At 39.5% G+C, this 18,334-nt stretch overlaps 1 protein-coding gene across 1 annotated transcript in view; it reads left to right on the top strand.

The window, feature by feature from the left end:
* LOC150085794 (protein Skeletor, isoforms B/C-like) overlaps positions 1-18,334 on the top strand; it is a 715,869-nt gene that overhangs the window by 336,531 nt on the left and 361,004 nt on the right. Inside the window, exon 9 of the mRNA XM_090374255.1 lies at positions 9,914-10,050. Within this exon, the coding sequence (XP_090230381.1) occupies positions 9,914-10,050 (137 nt within the window). The remainder of the gene's footprint in view (positions 1-9,913; positions 10,051-18,334) is intronic.

Genomic DNA, 18,334 nt, shown 5'->3' with positions numbered 1-18,334 from the left:
CGACTCTCTTAGCATGTTACAGGCTTTAATATCTGTGAGGTATAATCCTCACCCAGTCCTGTCTAGCATTCAGCAGAAGATTCACGTTCTCCATGAACGCGAATATGACATCCGCTTCTGCTGGATTCCCAGCCACATTGGGATTAGGGGAAATGATTTGGCTGACGCCGCAGCCAAATCAGCAATTCCCAATAATAACCGCTGCCTGCTAGTCCCCTATACAGACTACAGGCAAATAGTACATCAAAAGGTTCATTCCCAATGGCAGGAATCGTGGAATAAACAGACTGGAAATAAATTATATCGTATAAAGCCTGTAATTGAACCGTGGCAGTCTAGTCTGCGCAGGAATCGTAAGGAGGAAGTTGTTCTTGCCCGGATCCGCATAGGACACAGTCATTTAACTCACTCGTTTTTGCTGAGGGCTGGTGACCCTCCTATGTGTGTGTCCTGTGGCACAGTTTTAACGATTAGACACCTTTTAATTGACTGTTCAGATTTTAACAATATCCGTCTTACCGCTTTTAATCATCTGACTGAGCCGTATACACTCAGTCAGATTTTATCTGACAATGACAACGTGTCGGCTGTTTTTATCTATTTTAAATTAATAAAAGTTTTTAATTGTATTTAATTTATGTTATTGTTACGTTTTTATTGATTTATTTTTTATATCAATGTTATTATATATATGGACATGGTGGCCTTACTAATTAGGCCACCGAGAATTTAAAAAAAAAAAAAAAAATTTTTAAATATTACCTAGTCTTGGCGCACCATAGCCGTAGTTGCTAGTGCGCCAAAAAAATCCAAACAAAACAAATCACTATAGAGGAACTGAAAAGAGCCCTCACTCTTTCCAAAGCAAGTGCTGTTGGACCAGATGGCATCCATTATGAAATGATTAAACATCTTTCACCAAACTCTATGGATTGTCTGCTCCTTCTGTATAACAGAATCTTTACTGAGGGGCAGTTTCCGGATTCCTGGCGAAAGGCAATCGTTCTTGCCTTTCCTAAGCCAGGAAAGGATCCAAAAGTCACCACCAATTATCGTCCTATTGCTCTGACCAGCTGTCTGTGCAAAATCCTGGAGAGAATGGTTAATTCTCGTTTAATATGGTATCTCGAATCAAATGACCTTCTCTCCAACATTCAGTGCGGCTTCCGAAGGAACCGGTCCACCTTGGACCATCTTATTAGATTGGAAGCATCCATCCGGGATGCTTTCCTAAAACGCGAACACTTGGTGTCGGTGTTCTTTGACATGGAGAAAGCGTATGACACAACTTGGAGATTTGGCATATTAAAAGATCTTCATAGCCTAGGCCTTAGGGGGCAACTCCCCATTTTTATTAAAAACTTTTTGGCCAATCGATCTTTCCAAGTTCGTGTGGGATCCTCACTCTCTCGTCCCTTCAGCCAAGAGGAGGGAGTACCACAAGGATCAGTATTAAGTGTCACGCTTTTTGCCATCAAAGTCAATTCCATCACAGAACAACTTCCTCCAACTGTAAACTGTGCCCTCTATGTTGATGACTTTAGCATATTTTGTCAGTCATGCAACATGAGGGTTATTGAAAGACAACTGCAGAAAGCCATTGATCACCTTAATTCCTGGGCACTTGCTCATGGCTTCAGGTTCTCGCCGGAGAAGACCGTTTGCGTACACTTTTGTCGCAAGCGTAATCTTCATCCTGAACCTGAATTAAGGCTCGGACAAAATATTATTCCAGTAGTGTCAGACACAAAATTCTTGGGACTTGTGTTTGATAAAAAGCTGACCTTTCTCGAACATATTCGTCAGCTTCGTACAAAATGCACGAGGGGACTCAATATTCTTCGCTCTCTCTCCTCAACGCGTTGGGGAGCAGATCGATGCACCCTACTACGGCTCTACCGTGCACTTGTACGACCCAAATTAGACTACGGGTCCCAGGTATACTCCTCAGCTCGAGAGAGTGTCCTCCGATGGCTGGACCCTGTCCACCATCAGGCTATCCGTATCGCTACTGGAGCTTTTCGAACATCTCCTGTCCAGAGCTTATACGTCGAAGCAAATGAACCATCGTTATCCCTTCGACGTAAGCAGTTGTCTTTAAACTATGCTTTAAAGTTGAAATCCCTGCCAGACCATCCTACGTGGGCATGCGTTTTTGAGCCACGTTGGGAAAACTTGTACAATACCCGCCAGACTGCCAACCGACCTTTTGGTATTCGTGTCCAAGAGCTAATCAGAGAGTTTAACATCATGGTAGACAAGGTGGCACAAACACCAAAAGAAACTCTTCCACCCTGGCATGCTCATCCCCCACCGTGCGACTTTTCCCTTAAGAAATGGGTAAAGTCTGAGACCTCATCATCCGTCTACCAGCAGCTCTACTCTGCACACCAAGCTGAGCACTCAGACTTCCAGCCCGTTTACACAGACGGCTCGAAGTCTGAATCGTGCGTAGGATCTGCTGCTGTCTTCCCGGACACTATAATATCTCAGCAGATTCCTCCCGAATCCAGCATATACACTGCAGAGCTGTATGCTATAGAGCTAGCCTTGGATCACATTCGAACTTGCCAATTCCAAAGGTCAATAATATATTCCGATTCATTGAGTGTATTACAGGCTTTATTATCTACGAGACATAATTCTCATCCAGTTCTTTGTCGGGTTCAGCAGAAGAGACATTCTCTTTATGAATGCAAATTTGATATCCGCTTCTGCTGGATTCCTAGCCACATTGGGATAAAGGGAAATGATTTGGCTGACGCTGCAGCCAAATCAGCAACACCCACTCATAATCGTTGCCTGTCAGTCCCCTATACAGACTACAGGCAAATAATATGCAACAAAATATATTCCCAATGGCAAGAACTATGGCATAGACAGAGAACAAATAAATTATATCAAATAAAGCCTGTAATACAAACTTGGCAGTCTGGTCTGCGCAGGAATCGGAGCGAGGAAGTTGTTCTTGCTCGACTCCGCATAGGTCACAGTCATCTGACACATTCTTTCCTGCTGAGGGCGGATGACCCTCCTATGTGCGAGTCTTGCGACACCGTTTTAACTCTAAAGCATATTTTAATAGATTGCGTTCATTTTACCCATGTTCGCAATATACATTTTACCGCTTTTACTCATCCCACTGAGCCTTATACACTCAGTCGGATTTTATCAGACAACGACCACGTGTCGGCAGTTTTTAAATTTTTAAAAGCGATTAATATATACCCACATATATAAATAACAATTTGACGAGGTAACCTTTTTAAAGGTTACCAGAATTTATCTTTATTGTTATTTTAATCGTTTCTTGGCGCAGTATAACCTTAGTTGTTTTTGCGCCAATAAACCGAAAATCAAATCAAATCAAATCAAACGGATCCCTGGTATACAATTCGGCCATTGGCAGTGTACTTCGTTGGCTGGATCCTGTCCATCATTAGGCTCTCCGTATCGCTACAGGAACATTTCGAACATCCCTGTCCAGAGCTTATACGTCGAAGCAAATGAACCACCGTTATCACTTTGACGTAAGCAGTTGTCTCTAAAGTACGCTTTAAAACTGAAATCCCTGTCAGACCATCCTACGTGGCCATTCGTTTTTGAGCCACGATGGGAAAATTTGTACAACACCCGTAAAACTACCAATCATCCTTTTGGTATTCGTCTCCAAGAGCTACTCAAAGAACTTAATATTAAGGTAGACAAGGTTGCCCAAACACCAAAGCAACCCCTTCCACCCTGGCATGCTCATGTCCTGGCATGTGATCTGTCCCTTAGAAATTGTGGAAAGTCGGACACATCTATCTACCTGCAGCTTTAGTCAGCACACCGAGCTGAACATTCTGACTTCATGCCAGTTTACACAGATGGTTCGAAATCGGAATCATATGTGGGATCTGCTGCTGTCTTTACAGATACCACTACATCGGAGCAGTTTCCCTCTCAATGCAGTATATTTACTGCAGAACTGCACGCTATAGATTTAGCCTTGTATCACATTGGTAAATGCCAATACCAACGGTTCATTTTATATTCCGACTCTCTGAGCGTGTTACAGGCTTTAATATCTGTGAGATATAATCCTCATCCGGTTCTGTCTTGTATTCAGCAGAAGATTCACTTTCTCCATGAACGTGAATATGATATCTGCTTGTGCTGGATTCCCAGCCACATCGGGATTATGGGAAATGGTTTGGCTGACACAGCAGCCAAATCAGCAATTCCCAATAATAACTGCTGCCTCTCAGTCCCCTATACAGACTACGGGCAAATAATACACGAGAAGATACACTCCCAATGGCAAGATTCGTGGAATAGACAGACTACGAATAAATTATATCGTATAATGCCTGTAATTGAACCGTGGCAGTCTAATCTGCGCAGGAATCATAAGGAGAAAGTTGTTCTTGCCAGGAACAACATAGAACATGGTCATTTGACTCATTCGTTTTTGCTTAGGGCTGATGACCCTCTTATGTGTGAGTCCTGTGGCACAATTTTATCCATCAGACACATTTTAGTTGACTGTCCAGATTTTAGCAATATCTGTTTTACCGCTTTTAGTCATCTGACTGAGCCGTATACACTCAGTCAGATTTTATCCGACAATGACAATGTGTCTGCTGTTTTTAGCTATTTTAAATCAATAAAGGTTTTTACTTGTATTTAAAATTTATATGCTATTGTTATTTCTTTATTGATTAATTTTTTTTTTTATATTTGTTATTATATATCTGGACATGGTGGCCTTACTAATTAGGTCACTGAGAAGTTAAATTTTTATATATTACCTGGTCTTGACACATTATAGCCTTAGTTGCTAATGCACCAATAAAAACCAAACCAAACCAAATCTATAGAAAGATTCTATTGCATTCTTTTAAGCTTTCTGGGAAGTTTCCAATCATCCCTTCGCCAACTCTTTCATACAATGGGCAAGAACTCTCTAGTCCTCTAGATATATAGTGAATACCTTGGGTAAAACCTTTGCCCAAGTCTCAGCTGCATCAAACTACACTCCGAAATTCCAAAAAATTAAGTCCACCACCGAACAGAGGCTCATCAACTTTAGAACGTCACTATCAGTTCCGTATAATCAGCCACTTGAATATTGTTAACTTTTACAAGCCATCAGAAGAACACGAAACAGTGCAGCTGAGCCAGATGGCATATATTACGTCATGCTGCAGCATGTCGATGGGAAAAACTTACACATGCTGCTAGTGTTCTTTAACCGGATCTTCCTGGAAAATATTTATCTAACCTCTTGGCACCATGCTACAGTTTTGGCCTTTTTGAAAACTGGAAAGGATTCTTCCAGTCTTAATAGTTACAGGCCGATCTCTCTGTCAAGTTGTCTTCAAAAAATGATCCACAGTCGACTCACCTGGATCATCGAAACTCAACAACTACTGAGTAATTGTCAACATAGCTTTCGTAAAATATAGGTCCTCTCTAGATCTGATGATCAAGGCCGAATTTGAAATTTGCAATGCCTTTGTGAAAAACGAACACCTTGTCATGGTCTCCATTGATATAGAAAAGGCATTTGATTCTACCTGGCGGTATGGCATTCTCAGTGACCCACATAATCTTGGTCAACGCGGCAACTTGCCTATATTTATTAGGAACTTCCTCCAAAGCCGCTCTTTCCAGGTTCGATACCAAAACTCCTTTTCTTCTATATACTTGCAGGAAGAAGGAGTATCACAGGGGTTGGTATTGAGCGCAACCCTATTTGCCCTTAGAATTGATTTCATCTTGAAAGAACTTCCAAATATGTAGAAGCTTATCTTTATGCTGACGATCTCTACGTTTCTTGCCATTCTCAGAGCATAAGATCTATTGAATGACAATTGCAAATGTCCCTCAATAAAATTCAAAAATGGGCCGAGTTCAGTGGATATCGGCTTTCCCATCAGAAAACATTTGCGACCCACTTTTGCAATCAACGTAAATTACATATAGACCCTGAACTACGGATATCAAATTCCACCATCCCGATTGCCAACAATATTAGATTCTTGGGATTGATACTGTACAGCAAATCAAACTTCTTTGAGCACATTAATACGTACTACCTGTCTGAAATATTTGAACATGCTAAGAGCTCTATCTGACCAGTCTTGGGGAGCAGATCGTACAACTTTGCTGCTCTTATATAGAGCACTGATTAGATCTCGTTTGGATTACGGTGCCCCAGTTTATGATTCATGTTCGAAAGAGTGTATTGCGCTGTCTCGATCCTGTAGAACACAATGCACTGAGGATTGCCCTTGGTGCTTATAGGACATCTCCCACCTATACTCTATATATTGAAGCCCATGAGTCTCCTCTGTATTTCCGCAGAAAAATGTTACTACTTAAATATGCAGTCAGAATACGAAGCTGTTCTCCACACCCCATTTAACCATATCTCTTTAATTCACCATTTCACAATCTCTATAGAAATAAACAAAAGAAAATACGACCAGCAGGCCTATGGCTCCTTGAAATAACACAACATTGGAATGTTCCTCTCTACAGTAGGCAGCAGAGAAAGAATTATTCTCACCCATCATGGATTCCCTTTCCTCAACCGGCTTGCAATAATTATTTTCTCCAATGGGGAAAGAATCGTCTACCGTATCTAAATGTACAACAACTCCATGCTTGCCATATTCAACTATTTTGACTTCTTACCGATATATGCTGATGGTTCCAAATCTCATTCAACTGTTGGAGCAGCAGCAGTGTTTCCCTCTGCTATCATATCAGCCACTCTTTCACCTGAGTACAGCAGCTTTTCAGCGGAATTATATGCAATTCAATTAGCTCTAGAACTTGGAGATTTGGCATTTTAAAAGATTTGCATAGCCTTGGTCTTAGAGGGCATCTCCCCATTTTTATAAAAAACTTTTTAGCCAATCAATTTTTCCAAGTTCGTGTTGGATCCTCACTCTCTCGTCCCTTCTGCCAAGAGAAGGGAGTACCACAAGGATCAGTATTAAGGGTCACGCTTTTTGCAATCAAAGTAAATTCTATTACAGAACAGCTTCCTCCACCTGTAAACAGCACCCTCTATGTTGATGACTTTAGCATATTCTGTCAGTCTTGCAACATGGGGGTTATTGAAAGACAACTGCAACAAGCCATCAATCGCCTGAATTCCTGGGCACTTGCAAATGGCTTCAGGTTCTCGCCGGAGAAGACCGTTTGCGTACACTTTTGTCGTAAACGTAATCTTCATCCTGAACCTGAATTAAGGCTCACACAAAATGCTATTCCAGTAGTGTCAGACACAAAATTCTTGGGACTTGTGTTTGATAAAAAGTTGACATTTTTAGAACATATTCATCAACTTCGTACAAAGTGCACGAGGGGACTAAATATTCTTCGCTCTTTCTCATCTACGTGTTGGGGAGCAGACAGGTGCACCCTACTATGTATTTATCGTGCACTTGTACGATCAAAATTAGACTATGGGGCCCAGGTATACTCCTCAGCCAGAGACAGTGTCCTTCGATGGCTGGACCCTGTCCACCGTCAGGCTATCCGTATTGCTACTGGAGCATTTCGAACATCTCCTGTCCAGAGCTTATACGTCGAAGCAAACGAACCACCGTTTTCCCTTCGACGTAAGCACTTGTCTTTAAACTATGCTTTAAAGTTGAAATCCCTGCCAGACCATCCTACGTAGACATCCGTTTTTGAGCGACGTTGGGAAAACCTGTACAATATGCGTCAGACTGCCAACCGACCTTTTGGTATTCGTGTCCAAGGGCTACTCAGAGAGTTTAACCTCGTGGTAGACAAGGTTGCACAAACACCAAAAGAAACTCTTCCACCCTGGCATGCTCATACCCCATCATGTGACTTTTCCCTTAAGAAATGGGTAAAGCCTGATACTCCATCATCTGTCTACCAGCAGCTGTATTCTGCACAGCGAGCTGAGCACTCTGACTTCCTGCCGGTTTACACAGACAGGTCGAAGTCTGAATCGTGCGTAGGATCTGCTTTTGTCTTTCCGGACACTATAATATCTCAGCAGATTCTTCCTAAATCCAGCATATACACTGCAGAGCTGCATGCTATAAAGTTAGCCTTGGATCACATTCGAAGTTGTCAATGCCAAAGGTCAATAATATATTCTGATTCATTGAGTGTATTACAGGCTTTATTATCTTTGAGACACAACTCTCATCCAGTTCTCTGTCGGGTTTAGCAGAAGATACATTCTCTTCATGAATACAAGTTTGATATCCGCTTCTGCTGGATTCCTAGCCACATTGGGATAAAGGGAAATGATTTGGCTGACACTGCAGCCAAATCAGCAACATCCACTAATAATCGTTGCCTGTCAGTCCCCTATACAGACAACAGGCAAATAATACGCAACAACAAGATATATTCCCAATGGCAAGAACTATGGCATAGAGAGAGAACAAGTAAATTATATCAAATAAAGCCTGTAATAGAAACTTGGCAGTCTGGTCTGCGCAGTAATCGGAGCGAGGAAGTTGTTCTTGCTCGACTCCGCATAGGACACTGTCATCTGACACAATCGTTTCTGCTGAGGGCAGATGACCCTCCTATGTTGAGTCTTGCGACACCATTTTATCAATAAAGCATATTTTAATAGATTGCGTTAATTTACCCATTTTCGCAAAATATATTTTACAGCTTTTACTCATCCGACTGGGCCTTATACCATCAGTCAGATTTTATCAGACAACGACCACGTGTCAGCAGTTTATAAGTTTTTACAAGCCATTAAAATACATACACATATATAAATTGGTTCACTTACTTTTAAACTTATACTGCTTTATATATATATATATATATATATAAATAACAATTTGTCGAGGTAACCTTTTTAAAGGTTACCAGAATTTATCTTTATTGATATTTTAATATTTTCTTGGCGCAGTATAACCTCAGTTGTTTTTGCGCCAATAAAATCAAAATCATTATCATCATCAATTATCTCTAGAAAATTTGACTCTTCACGCATCTGCAAAATATTTAGTTTACACTGACTCTCTCAGCTCAATTAGAGCAATGCCGAATCTCTCTCATAAGGATCACCCTGTTTTAAATCAAATCAGCAATTTGCTGTTGAAAATTGAAGATCGTCAGCAACGAGTGAACTTTTACTGGATTCCAGCACATTCAGGCATTAAAGGGAACGAGCTGGCTGATATTTCTGCTAAAAATCTGTCAACGTTAGACTTAACCTCTGTCTTTATTCCAGTTTCTGATTATAAAATTATAATTCAAACAGCATACCATGTACAATGGACAGAGCTATGGTATAAACAAACAAATAACAAACTTTTCCATTTGAAACAGGACCCAAAATTTTGGCACTCATGCATTCAGACAGTTCGGCGAGAAGAAGTGGTATTCGCCGAAATTAGAATAGGACATACTCATCTAACTCGCCTCCATCTACTCACAGGCGATGATCCTCCTCATTGTTCACAGTGCTTTGAGCATCTAACAGTCAACCATATTTTGATTGATTGTCCACATTATCGACAACATCGAACTTCAATATTTCATTCTGTGGCTAAACTCCAAGAACGGATAACATTAAATGATATCATTGGTGAAAATGACTTTCCTGTTATTTGAAACAAATAGGAATGTATGAACGACTGTGATTAGTTTCTGACATGAAATGACATTGAACTGTCTTCACATTAATTATTTATTTATTTTTATTTTTATTTTTCAACATTCCTATGAATAGGCGCAATATAGCACAGCAGCTTGTGTGCTATTAACACCCATACCACTCACACACACACACATATTAAACTGATAAAGTGGGCACATTTTTATTTTTTGTTTGATGCATAAATTTTTGTGTAATATTTATATTTAAATTATTATTCTTGTTAGCTTTTTTTTATTTTCTTGTTAGATGCAAATGAATATATGGCATTGGGAATCAGTGGATCAACAAACTCCTCACAGATGATAAATTCTGATGTTGCAGTATCATATATGGATGGGTTCTTGGGTATTACCACTGACTACAACATTACAGATAAATTTCCTGTAAGATTTTTTTATCAGTAATTCAATAATTTATTTATTATTATCATAACACATTTTTGATTTCCTGAATAAAGCATTGTTTCTGTTGTTTGAGTATGTAAACCTTACACATATGACTTCCTAAATACATGCATCAGCATGTGGAGGTGGTCAGTTTCTATGTGTAATTTTGAAGTTGTGGGCTTTCAGCTTTCGTTTTCAAGTTGGAACTCCCCATTTTGGAAAATTCAGCACTGTGCACTTTAATAATTTTAGATATTAATTTGTTTCTTTTTGTGATTCAACTGCCCAAAATTAGGGTGAAATTATTGTCCAAAATTAATTCAGAATTTATTTTCATTAATGAATATGGCCATAATAAACCACTGAGAGCAATTGCTGTAATTCTTTAGCTTGCCTTAAAAAAAGTGAACTTTATTCTGCAGGTTTTTTCATTTTCAATGAAATGCATACAATGCTGCTTAAGCACTTAATAAAGAACTTCAGTTATAGGGATCGTCTTAGTGACATTTATACTGTCAGCTCATAGAATCTTTAGGGATGACTCCAATCTCTCTCTCTCTCTCTCTCTCTCTCTCTCTCTCTTCTGTTTTAGTAGTAGTAGTAGTAGTGGCATGTGATGCAAGAAAGCAAATGTATGAGCTTATGCAGCATCAGCCAAAAAAAAATCATACCATTCCCTCCAAATGCCTGTCCAGTTCCTCCTTAAATTTATTCAACCTATCAACTTCCACAACGACAGATGGAAGTTTGTTCCAGCAATTAACCACCCGCTGGCTAAAGGCAAATTTCCGCACATCTATTCTACATCTGTCTTTTCTTAATTTGAATTTATGCCCCCTTAGGTTCGTAATCTGAACAAGTGGAAGGATCCCATCAGAATTCAGCGTGCTCAACCCATTCAAGGCCTTATATACCTCAATCAGATCACCGCGCAGATGCCTAGTCTCCAGCCCCTGCAATTTGCAGAACTTAAGCCTCTCTTGGTAAGAGGATCCCTTCATTCCCCTCACCAATCTTGTTGCCCTTCTCTGTACACGCTCAAGTAAATCTACATCCTTCCTGAAATGAGGCCTCCAGACCTGTACGCAGTACTCAAGGTGTGGCCTGACCATTGCCTTATACAGAGGGATAATCACCTCCTTTTCCCTGCTAGCAAAATTCCTATATATCATTGACAAAACCCCATGACCTGCCCTGGCAGCCTGTCTGCATTGCTCAGAGAACTTCATATCTGACTGCACAATTACTCCCAGGTCTTTTTCATTTTCTACCACCTTAAGTGTAGTACCACACAGTTGGTACGTTTCTCTGGGGTTACTTCTACCCATATGCAGTACTTTGCATTTGTCAAGGTTAAACTTCAGTTGCCACTTCTTAGCCCATCTGCCCAAATTATCTAGATCCTGTTGCAGTAGCACACTGCCATTACTGTCATTAACAACCCTGCCAACCTTTGTATCATCTGCAAACTTCGACATTAAGCCTGATATGCCTTCATCAATATCATTGATAAATATACAAAACAACAGTGGACCTAACACCGAACCCTGTGGGACTCCACTAATAACATTAGTCCAAGAAGAGCAGCACCCATTGATTACCACCCTCTGTCTTCTCGCACTTAACCATCCTTTTATCCATTGTAGCAACTTACCCTTAATACCATTCTGCTCCAATTTGTACAATAGTCTTCCATGCGCAACAGTGTCAAAAGCTTTCCTGAAATCCAAATATATGATAACAAAATTATTTTTTGCATCCAGTTCCTTTGTAATCATATCATAATATCCTATCAAATTTGTCAGACAAGACTTTCCCTTAACAAACCCATGCTGTGTCTGAATTATTGCTGCAGTCTTGTCTAGATGATCCTGCAACGCATCTTTAACCAGCGACTCCATTATTTTACCCGGAACAGAAGTTAAACTAAATGGTCTGTAATTATTCGTGTCACCCTTCGATCCCCCTTTGTGAATTGGGGATACATTTGCACATCTCCAGTCCGTGGGAACCTCCCCTGAGTCCAAGGATGCTCTCATAATTATGGCTAAGGGTTTGCTTAGTTGCTTTGCCGCCTCCTTTAATATAACTGGATAGATCCCATCGACCCCAGGTGCTTTTCTTACGTTTAACTTCAACAATTTCTCTTCCACTTTGCTCTCAGTTATTACAAGATCATTAAGCACCCTGCTACAATTTGATAACCTTCTGCCATTTTCAAACCTTAATAATTCCTCACGTGTGAATGTAGATGCAAAATACTCATTCAATTTGTTTGCTATCTGAGCAGGATCATCAACAGTCGAACCATCGATGTCAAGTGGACCAATCAGATTCATCCCCTTCCTTTTTGAGTTTATATAAGTAAAGAAATCCCTGCTGTTTTTCTTAGCATCTTTTGCCAAGGATTTCTCATAATCTGCCTTCGCCTGCCTCACCTCCTTTGTGACCTGATTACAGATTAACTTATATCTGCCATAGGCTTCTGAGTCGCTTGATAATTTATATGCATCCCATGCATTTTTCTTCTCTGTCACGAGTCTCATTAGTTCATTTGACAACCATTTAGGCCTAAACCTTGAACAATATTTCTTAATAGGTATGAAACTTTTAGTAGCTTCCACGATTAATTCCTTGAATGCTTCCCACTTAGAATTTACTGTTGGTAACATCGTCAGTTGATCCCACTGTACAGAATTTAAAAACTGTCGGAGACCACTGTACTCGCCTTTACGGAAGCAAAAACCCTTTCCTTTACCCCTGATGGTAATTAAATCTTTAAGTAAATCCCACGTCAGTACACTGTGATCACTGCCACCTAGTGGTTCTTTTATCTGCAAATTCCTAATACATGAATGATCACTGCTGATAACCAGATCAAGAGTATTACTTTCTCTGGTTGCCTCTCGAACATGCTGCTGCAGAAAACAATCATCCAATAAATCCACAAAAGTCTGACTAGTGTGTGAGTGCCCAACCCACAAGTTCCAGTCAATATCTGGGAAATTAAAATCCCCCATTATAAGACATTCAGATTTACTAGCCCACTCTATTTCTCTGTATAATTGTTCATTGTACTCATTTGAGTCATTAGGCCTATAACACACTCCTACTCTTATTTTTGCTTTCGCAGTGTTTATGTCACACCAAACAGACTCAACAGTGCACTGTTCATCTATATCAACTGGATGCACTTCTTTTGATTTTATGTTTTTCTTTATTAACAGCATAACACCTCCTCCCTTCCTATCCTGTCTATCCTTTCTGTACACATTGTACTCCCCAAATTCCAGTTCGGCATTCCTTATATCTGTGTGACACCACGTCTCTGATATCCCAACAATATCCGCCTTTGATGTCTTGACCAACACTTCAAATTTATTTACTATACTTCTAGCATTGGTATACATGCAAGTATACATGCACCTATTCCTATTCCCAGCCACTCTAACACATCCCATATACCCACCTGTTTCACGATGACTGACATCCGTCCCTGAAACCCCCAACACCCCTCGCTCCAGGTCGCTACTTATTCTAATAGAAGTTGTGCAAGAATCACCTTCACCTCTGCCTACGGCTACTGTTAAACTATTAGTCCTTGTATCCCCCCAAGCTATCAGTTTTCCGACCCACCTAACACTGCCTCGATAGCATCAGCAAATATTCTTGCACCCTTTCTATTTAAGTGTATCCCATCCCTGTAGAAGCAGTCTGTCCTGTTAACAAGTACAGTCCAGGCTGAAAAAATTCTACCCCTTGAGCCTTGCACAATCTTTCCAGGGCCAAATTTGCCAAGCGAATCTTGAGGCCAAGCGATCTTCCCTGCGAATTCTATTGCGATTATATTAGAGAGATAAGCTTTTCACTTTAAGTTCACACATTTTTTCTTCCGTTATTCAAATATATAATAAAAGTTCTCTTTCTTAAAGTATAAGGAAGAAGTTTCAGAAAGGAAAGTAACCTTTCTTAATTTTTCTGTGTACTAACCTTCTATTTTACTCGCTTGGTCACTTGGTGGCACTACTCCTGCCTCCCCGTGGCGGGGCTGGACCTGGGTGAAAAGACATCACCCAGGACTAAAAGGAGTTGAAAATGGACCAAAATACTAATAACACAAGATTGGAGAAAGCTAACTCCAATAAATGTGACGACTTACAGCTGAACATGTCTCAGGCTAAGAGAATGAAAATCAACAGCTCTCAGTCTACTGTCCCTTTTTTTTTGGTGATACATTCGTTATCATCACAACCTGTGGGAAAATTATCCCCTTTCTTAGTTCAGAAGACTATAGAGTCCATGGTTGGATCACCAAAAATGATAAAACGATTACAATCAGGTGATCTCTTAGTAGAAACCTCATTAAGTCATCAATCGGAAAAATTACTACAAATGAAAACTTTTGCAGGACTACCAGTTGAAATTACCCCACATAATTCCCTGAATACATCGAAAGGTGTTATTACTGAATGGGACCTTTTGACTGTTTCAGAGGAAGAACTACTGAGCGAGCTAACAGAACAACAAGTAATACATGTTAGGAGGATAATGATGAAGAAAGACGGAATTCTCATTCCAACCCGATCAGTAATTCTCACATTTAACAATCCTTCTCTTCCCCATTCAGTTAAAGCAGGATATTTAAATTGCAAAATCCGACCATATATACCAAATCCAATAAGGTGTTACAACTGTCAGCGATACGGACACTCTCAGGCGACATGTCGCAGTGATCCCATCTGTCCACTCTGTGGATCAAAAGACCACAATCAAGCAAACTGCACATCCACTACACCACTCTGTCCCAATTGTCACGAAAATCATCCTGCTTTTTCGAAGACATGCGAAATGTGGGTATTGGGAAAGCAAATTCAAAAATACAAAGTAGAAAATAAAGTGTCTTATCCGGAAGCAAGAAAACAGATACAGTAAACCCCCGCTATTCGCGGTATCTGTATTCGCGGTTTCGCATATTCGCGATCGCCGATTTAATATAAAATGAAACCTGAAAAAATGTGAATTTTAAAACACCGTGAATATTTTCCGCCATAAAAAACATGGGCGTGGTTAAAATTATCTTTCCCGGTCAAAACAGCGCTCAGTGGGTGGGGAAGAGGGGTGAAAAAATCGGGAGCTTGGATGTTTCTCGCTAATCCTTGTTCAGTATGTGTTAGTCATGGAAGGTTTCGTCGTTTGATTTTAATTTATATGTTTATAAATTGAATAAATTTATCAATTTATAAATTGATATGCTTACAAAAATGATAACTCTACCGTTTTGCAGTGTAAAACAGACTTTTTCGAGTGCGTTAACGGAAGAAAGTGACTTTATTGTGGTCAAGTTCTTTCTAACCCCTACAAAAATATGGCTACGAATAAAAAGAGAAATGTGAAAATATCAAAGAAGGTGATGACACTAGCGAATAAAATTTGAGTTATTAGACGAAATTTCTAATAGTGAAAGTGTCTCCTCAGTGGCAAAACATTATAAAATCAATGAGTCAACGGTACGATCAATCAAAAAATCGGAAGAAAAAATCTGCCGTAGTGTCCGTGAAACCGCGCTAATTGCTTCAAAAATTTGCTCTGTAACTCGTAATGTTAAATTTAAAAAAATGGAAAAGCTTTAAATCTGTGGATAGAAGACCGAATTCAAAATAAAATTCCGTTAAGTTCACTCATCATTCGTGAAAAGGCAAAACTTCTTTATCAACACTTTAGCGAAACTGGTGATAGCACACTGGCGGGATGTTTTTTTTTGCAAGCAAAGGCGCTGGTTTGAAATTTCTAATAAATATTACATTTAATATTAAATTGTTTCTTATTTTCATTTCGATGCCATATGCTTGCATTTCACTATGTACTGTCGTGTACAGTCATATTATGAAGGTACATATAATACATACATAGACAAAATTTTAGACTAGTTTTTCTTATATATTTCATACTTTGGAACGGAACCCCTTTATTACTATGGGAGCCATAACTCAGTATTCGCGTTTTCGGTATTCGCGACATTTCTCAGGAACGTAACCCCCGCGAATAGCGAGGGTTTACTGTACTTGCAACCAAACCGTCACGTTCCTATGCTTCAGCAGTGAAACGACAGCAAACTATAGCCACTCAAACGGAGGTAGTAATACCTCTAAACCACATTATAGACTGGAGTAAAGTAATATTGATGACAAAAACAGTTTCACAAGAAACATCCAGTGGTAAAGAGCAGGATACTTCCATGCCTGGAAAGCAGAAATCAGAAGTAAAATCTTCAAAAACAAAGCAAACATCATCTAATAAACCGTGTGAACAGAAACAAACAAATATAGATCAAATGGACACTGATGAACAGAGAGAGAACATACTAGAACTACACCTTGCAGAAGATATTGATACACCTCGTCCTAATTTTCCGAAGAAAGATAGACCCAAATATGATAAACGGAAAAACTCAAAAGCGCAGTCAGATTCAGCAAATCGTCCCGAGACCTAAATAATGCAACATATTATTATACAGTGGAACTGTCGTGGTTTACGTGGAAAATTGGATGAAATAAAAGATATAATTCAGCAGTATAAACCTGCCTGCATTTGCCTTCAGGAGACCCATCTAACACCTCAATCTTCACCCACATTTCAAAATTATACACTTTTCCGGAGAGACAGGAATGATAACAGAACTGCCAAAGGAGGAGTGGCAATTTTGGTAAATACTCATATACCAGCTAAGCAAACAACATTAAGAACCAACTTAGAAGCAGTAGCAGTAAGAATAGCCATCGGAATTTCTATCACAATCTCGTCCATTTATCTTCCACCAAATATCCCCCTCACCAGATCGGAATTAAATGATCTTACTATGCAGCTCCAACCTCCCTACTGCCTTATGGGAGATATGAATGCCCATCATCATTTGTGGGGATCTACTCACACAGACAATAGAGGTAACATAATCGAAACTCTCATAGATGATCAACAACTGAATTTACTGAATACCGGATCTCACACTTATATCAGTTTGTCTACAGGTATCACCTCTGCAATAGACTTAACAATATGTTCTCCATCAATTTATCCTAGTATAGAATGGTTCGTGTTGAATGACCTTACAACAGTGATCATTTTCCGATAGTATGTTCCATACAGACACAATCAACTCCTACAGAAGGAACGAGAACAGTATGGAATTTTAAAAAAGCTAATTGGAGTAAATATATGCAATTAATCAAACTGGATAAGCAATTAATAGAAACCCTGCCAATAGATGATGCTGTCTTATATATCAATGATCAACTGCTAGAAGCTTCCAAAGCTACAATACCTCAAATAAGTAAGGCAAGGCAAGCACGGTACAACTCTTGGTGGAATGCAGAATGTGCAACAGCAAAAACAAAACAAAATCGAGCATGGAATAGATTCCGTCAATACCCAACTACCGCCAATTTAATTGCATATAAAAAAGCCAAAGCTGAAGCAAGGAGAATTCGGAAAAAAGCAAAGAAAAAGTCTTGGATCGTGTTCGCTTCTACACTTACTAGGAACTCGAATCCTGGTTTGGTGTGGAAAAAAATTCGGATTTTAAGTGGAAGATATCCAATCACACAATCTCCAATCTTCCATTGGAAAGGGCAGGACGTTTTTCAAGCAGATCAGATATCAGAAATTTTGGCTGAATCTTTCGCTTCCATATCAGCAGTTACAAGCTACAGCACTGACTTTCAAAAATATAAAGAGCAAGCTGAACGGAGTAAATTGAATTTCTCTACCAAGATATCTCATTCTTATAATCTACCATTTCTAAAAGAGGAATTACTTACAACCATTACAAAATTACCAAATAGCGCACCAGGTCCCGATGGCATTTATTATACTATGATACAACACCTAAACTCTGATTGTCTGGAAATCCTGCTAGCACTATATAATAGAATTTTTCTGAACAACCTGTATCCATCCATATGGCGGCATGCAATTGTCCTTGCATTTCCCAAACCCGGAAAAGATCCTTCCTATACATATAATTATCGCCCGATTTCACTGACCAGCTGCTTGGGAAAAATCCTTGAACGAATGGTGCATAATAGACTTACGTGGTTGCTGAAAAAAGAGAATGTTTTATCACCCCACCAATTTGGATTTAGGAAAAATAGATCAACACTTGACCTACATGTCAAAGTGGAAACAAATATTAGAAACTCATTTATAAGAAAGCAGCATATGGTGATGGTAAATCTAGATCTTGAAAAAGCCTTTGACACAACATGGAGATTCGGAATTCTACGAG

Source organism: Mastigoproctus giganteus, chromosome 5, assembly GCF_048544385.1.
Source record: "Mastigoproctus giganteus isolate SK-2022 chromosome 5, ASM4854438v1, whole genome shotgun sequence".
Lineage (NCBI taxonomy): Eukaryota > Metazoa > Arthropoda > Arachnida > Uropygi > Thelyphonidae > Mastigoproctus > Mastigoproctus giganteus.
The sequence above is the reverse complement of the archived record's forward strand: the minus strand, read 5'-3'. Positions and strand labels throughout refer to the sequence as shown.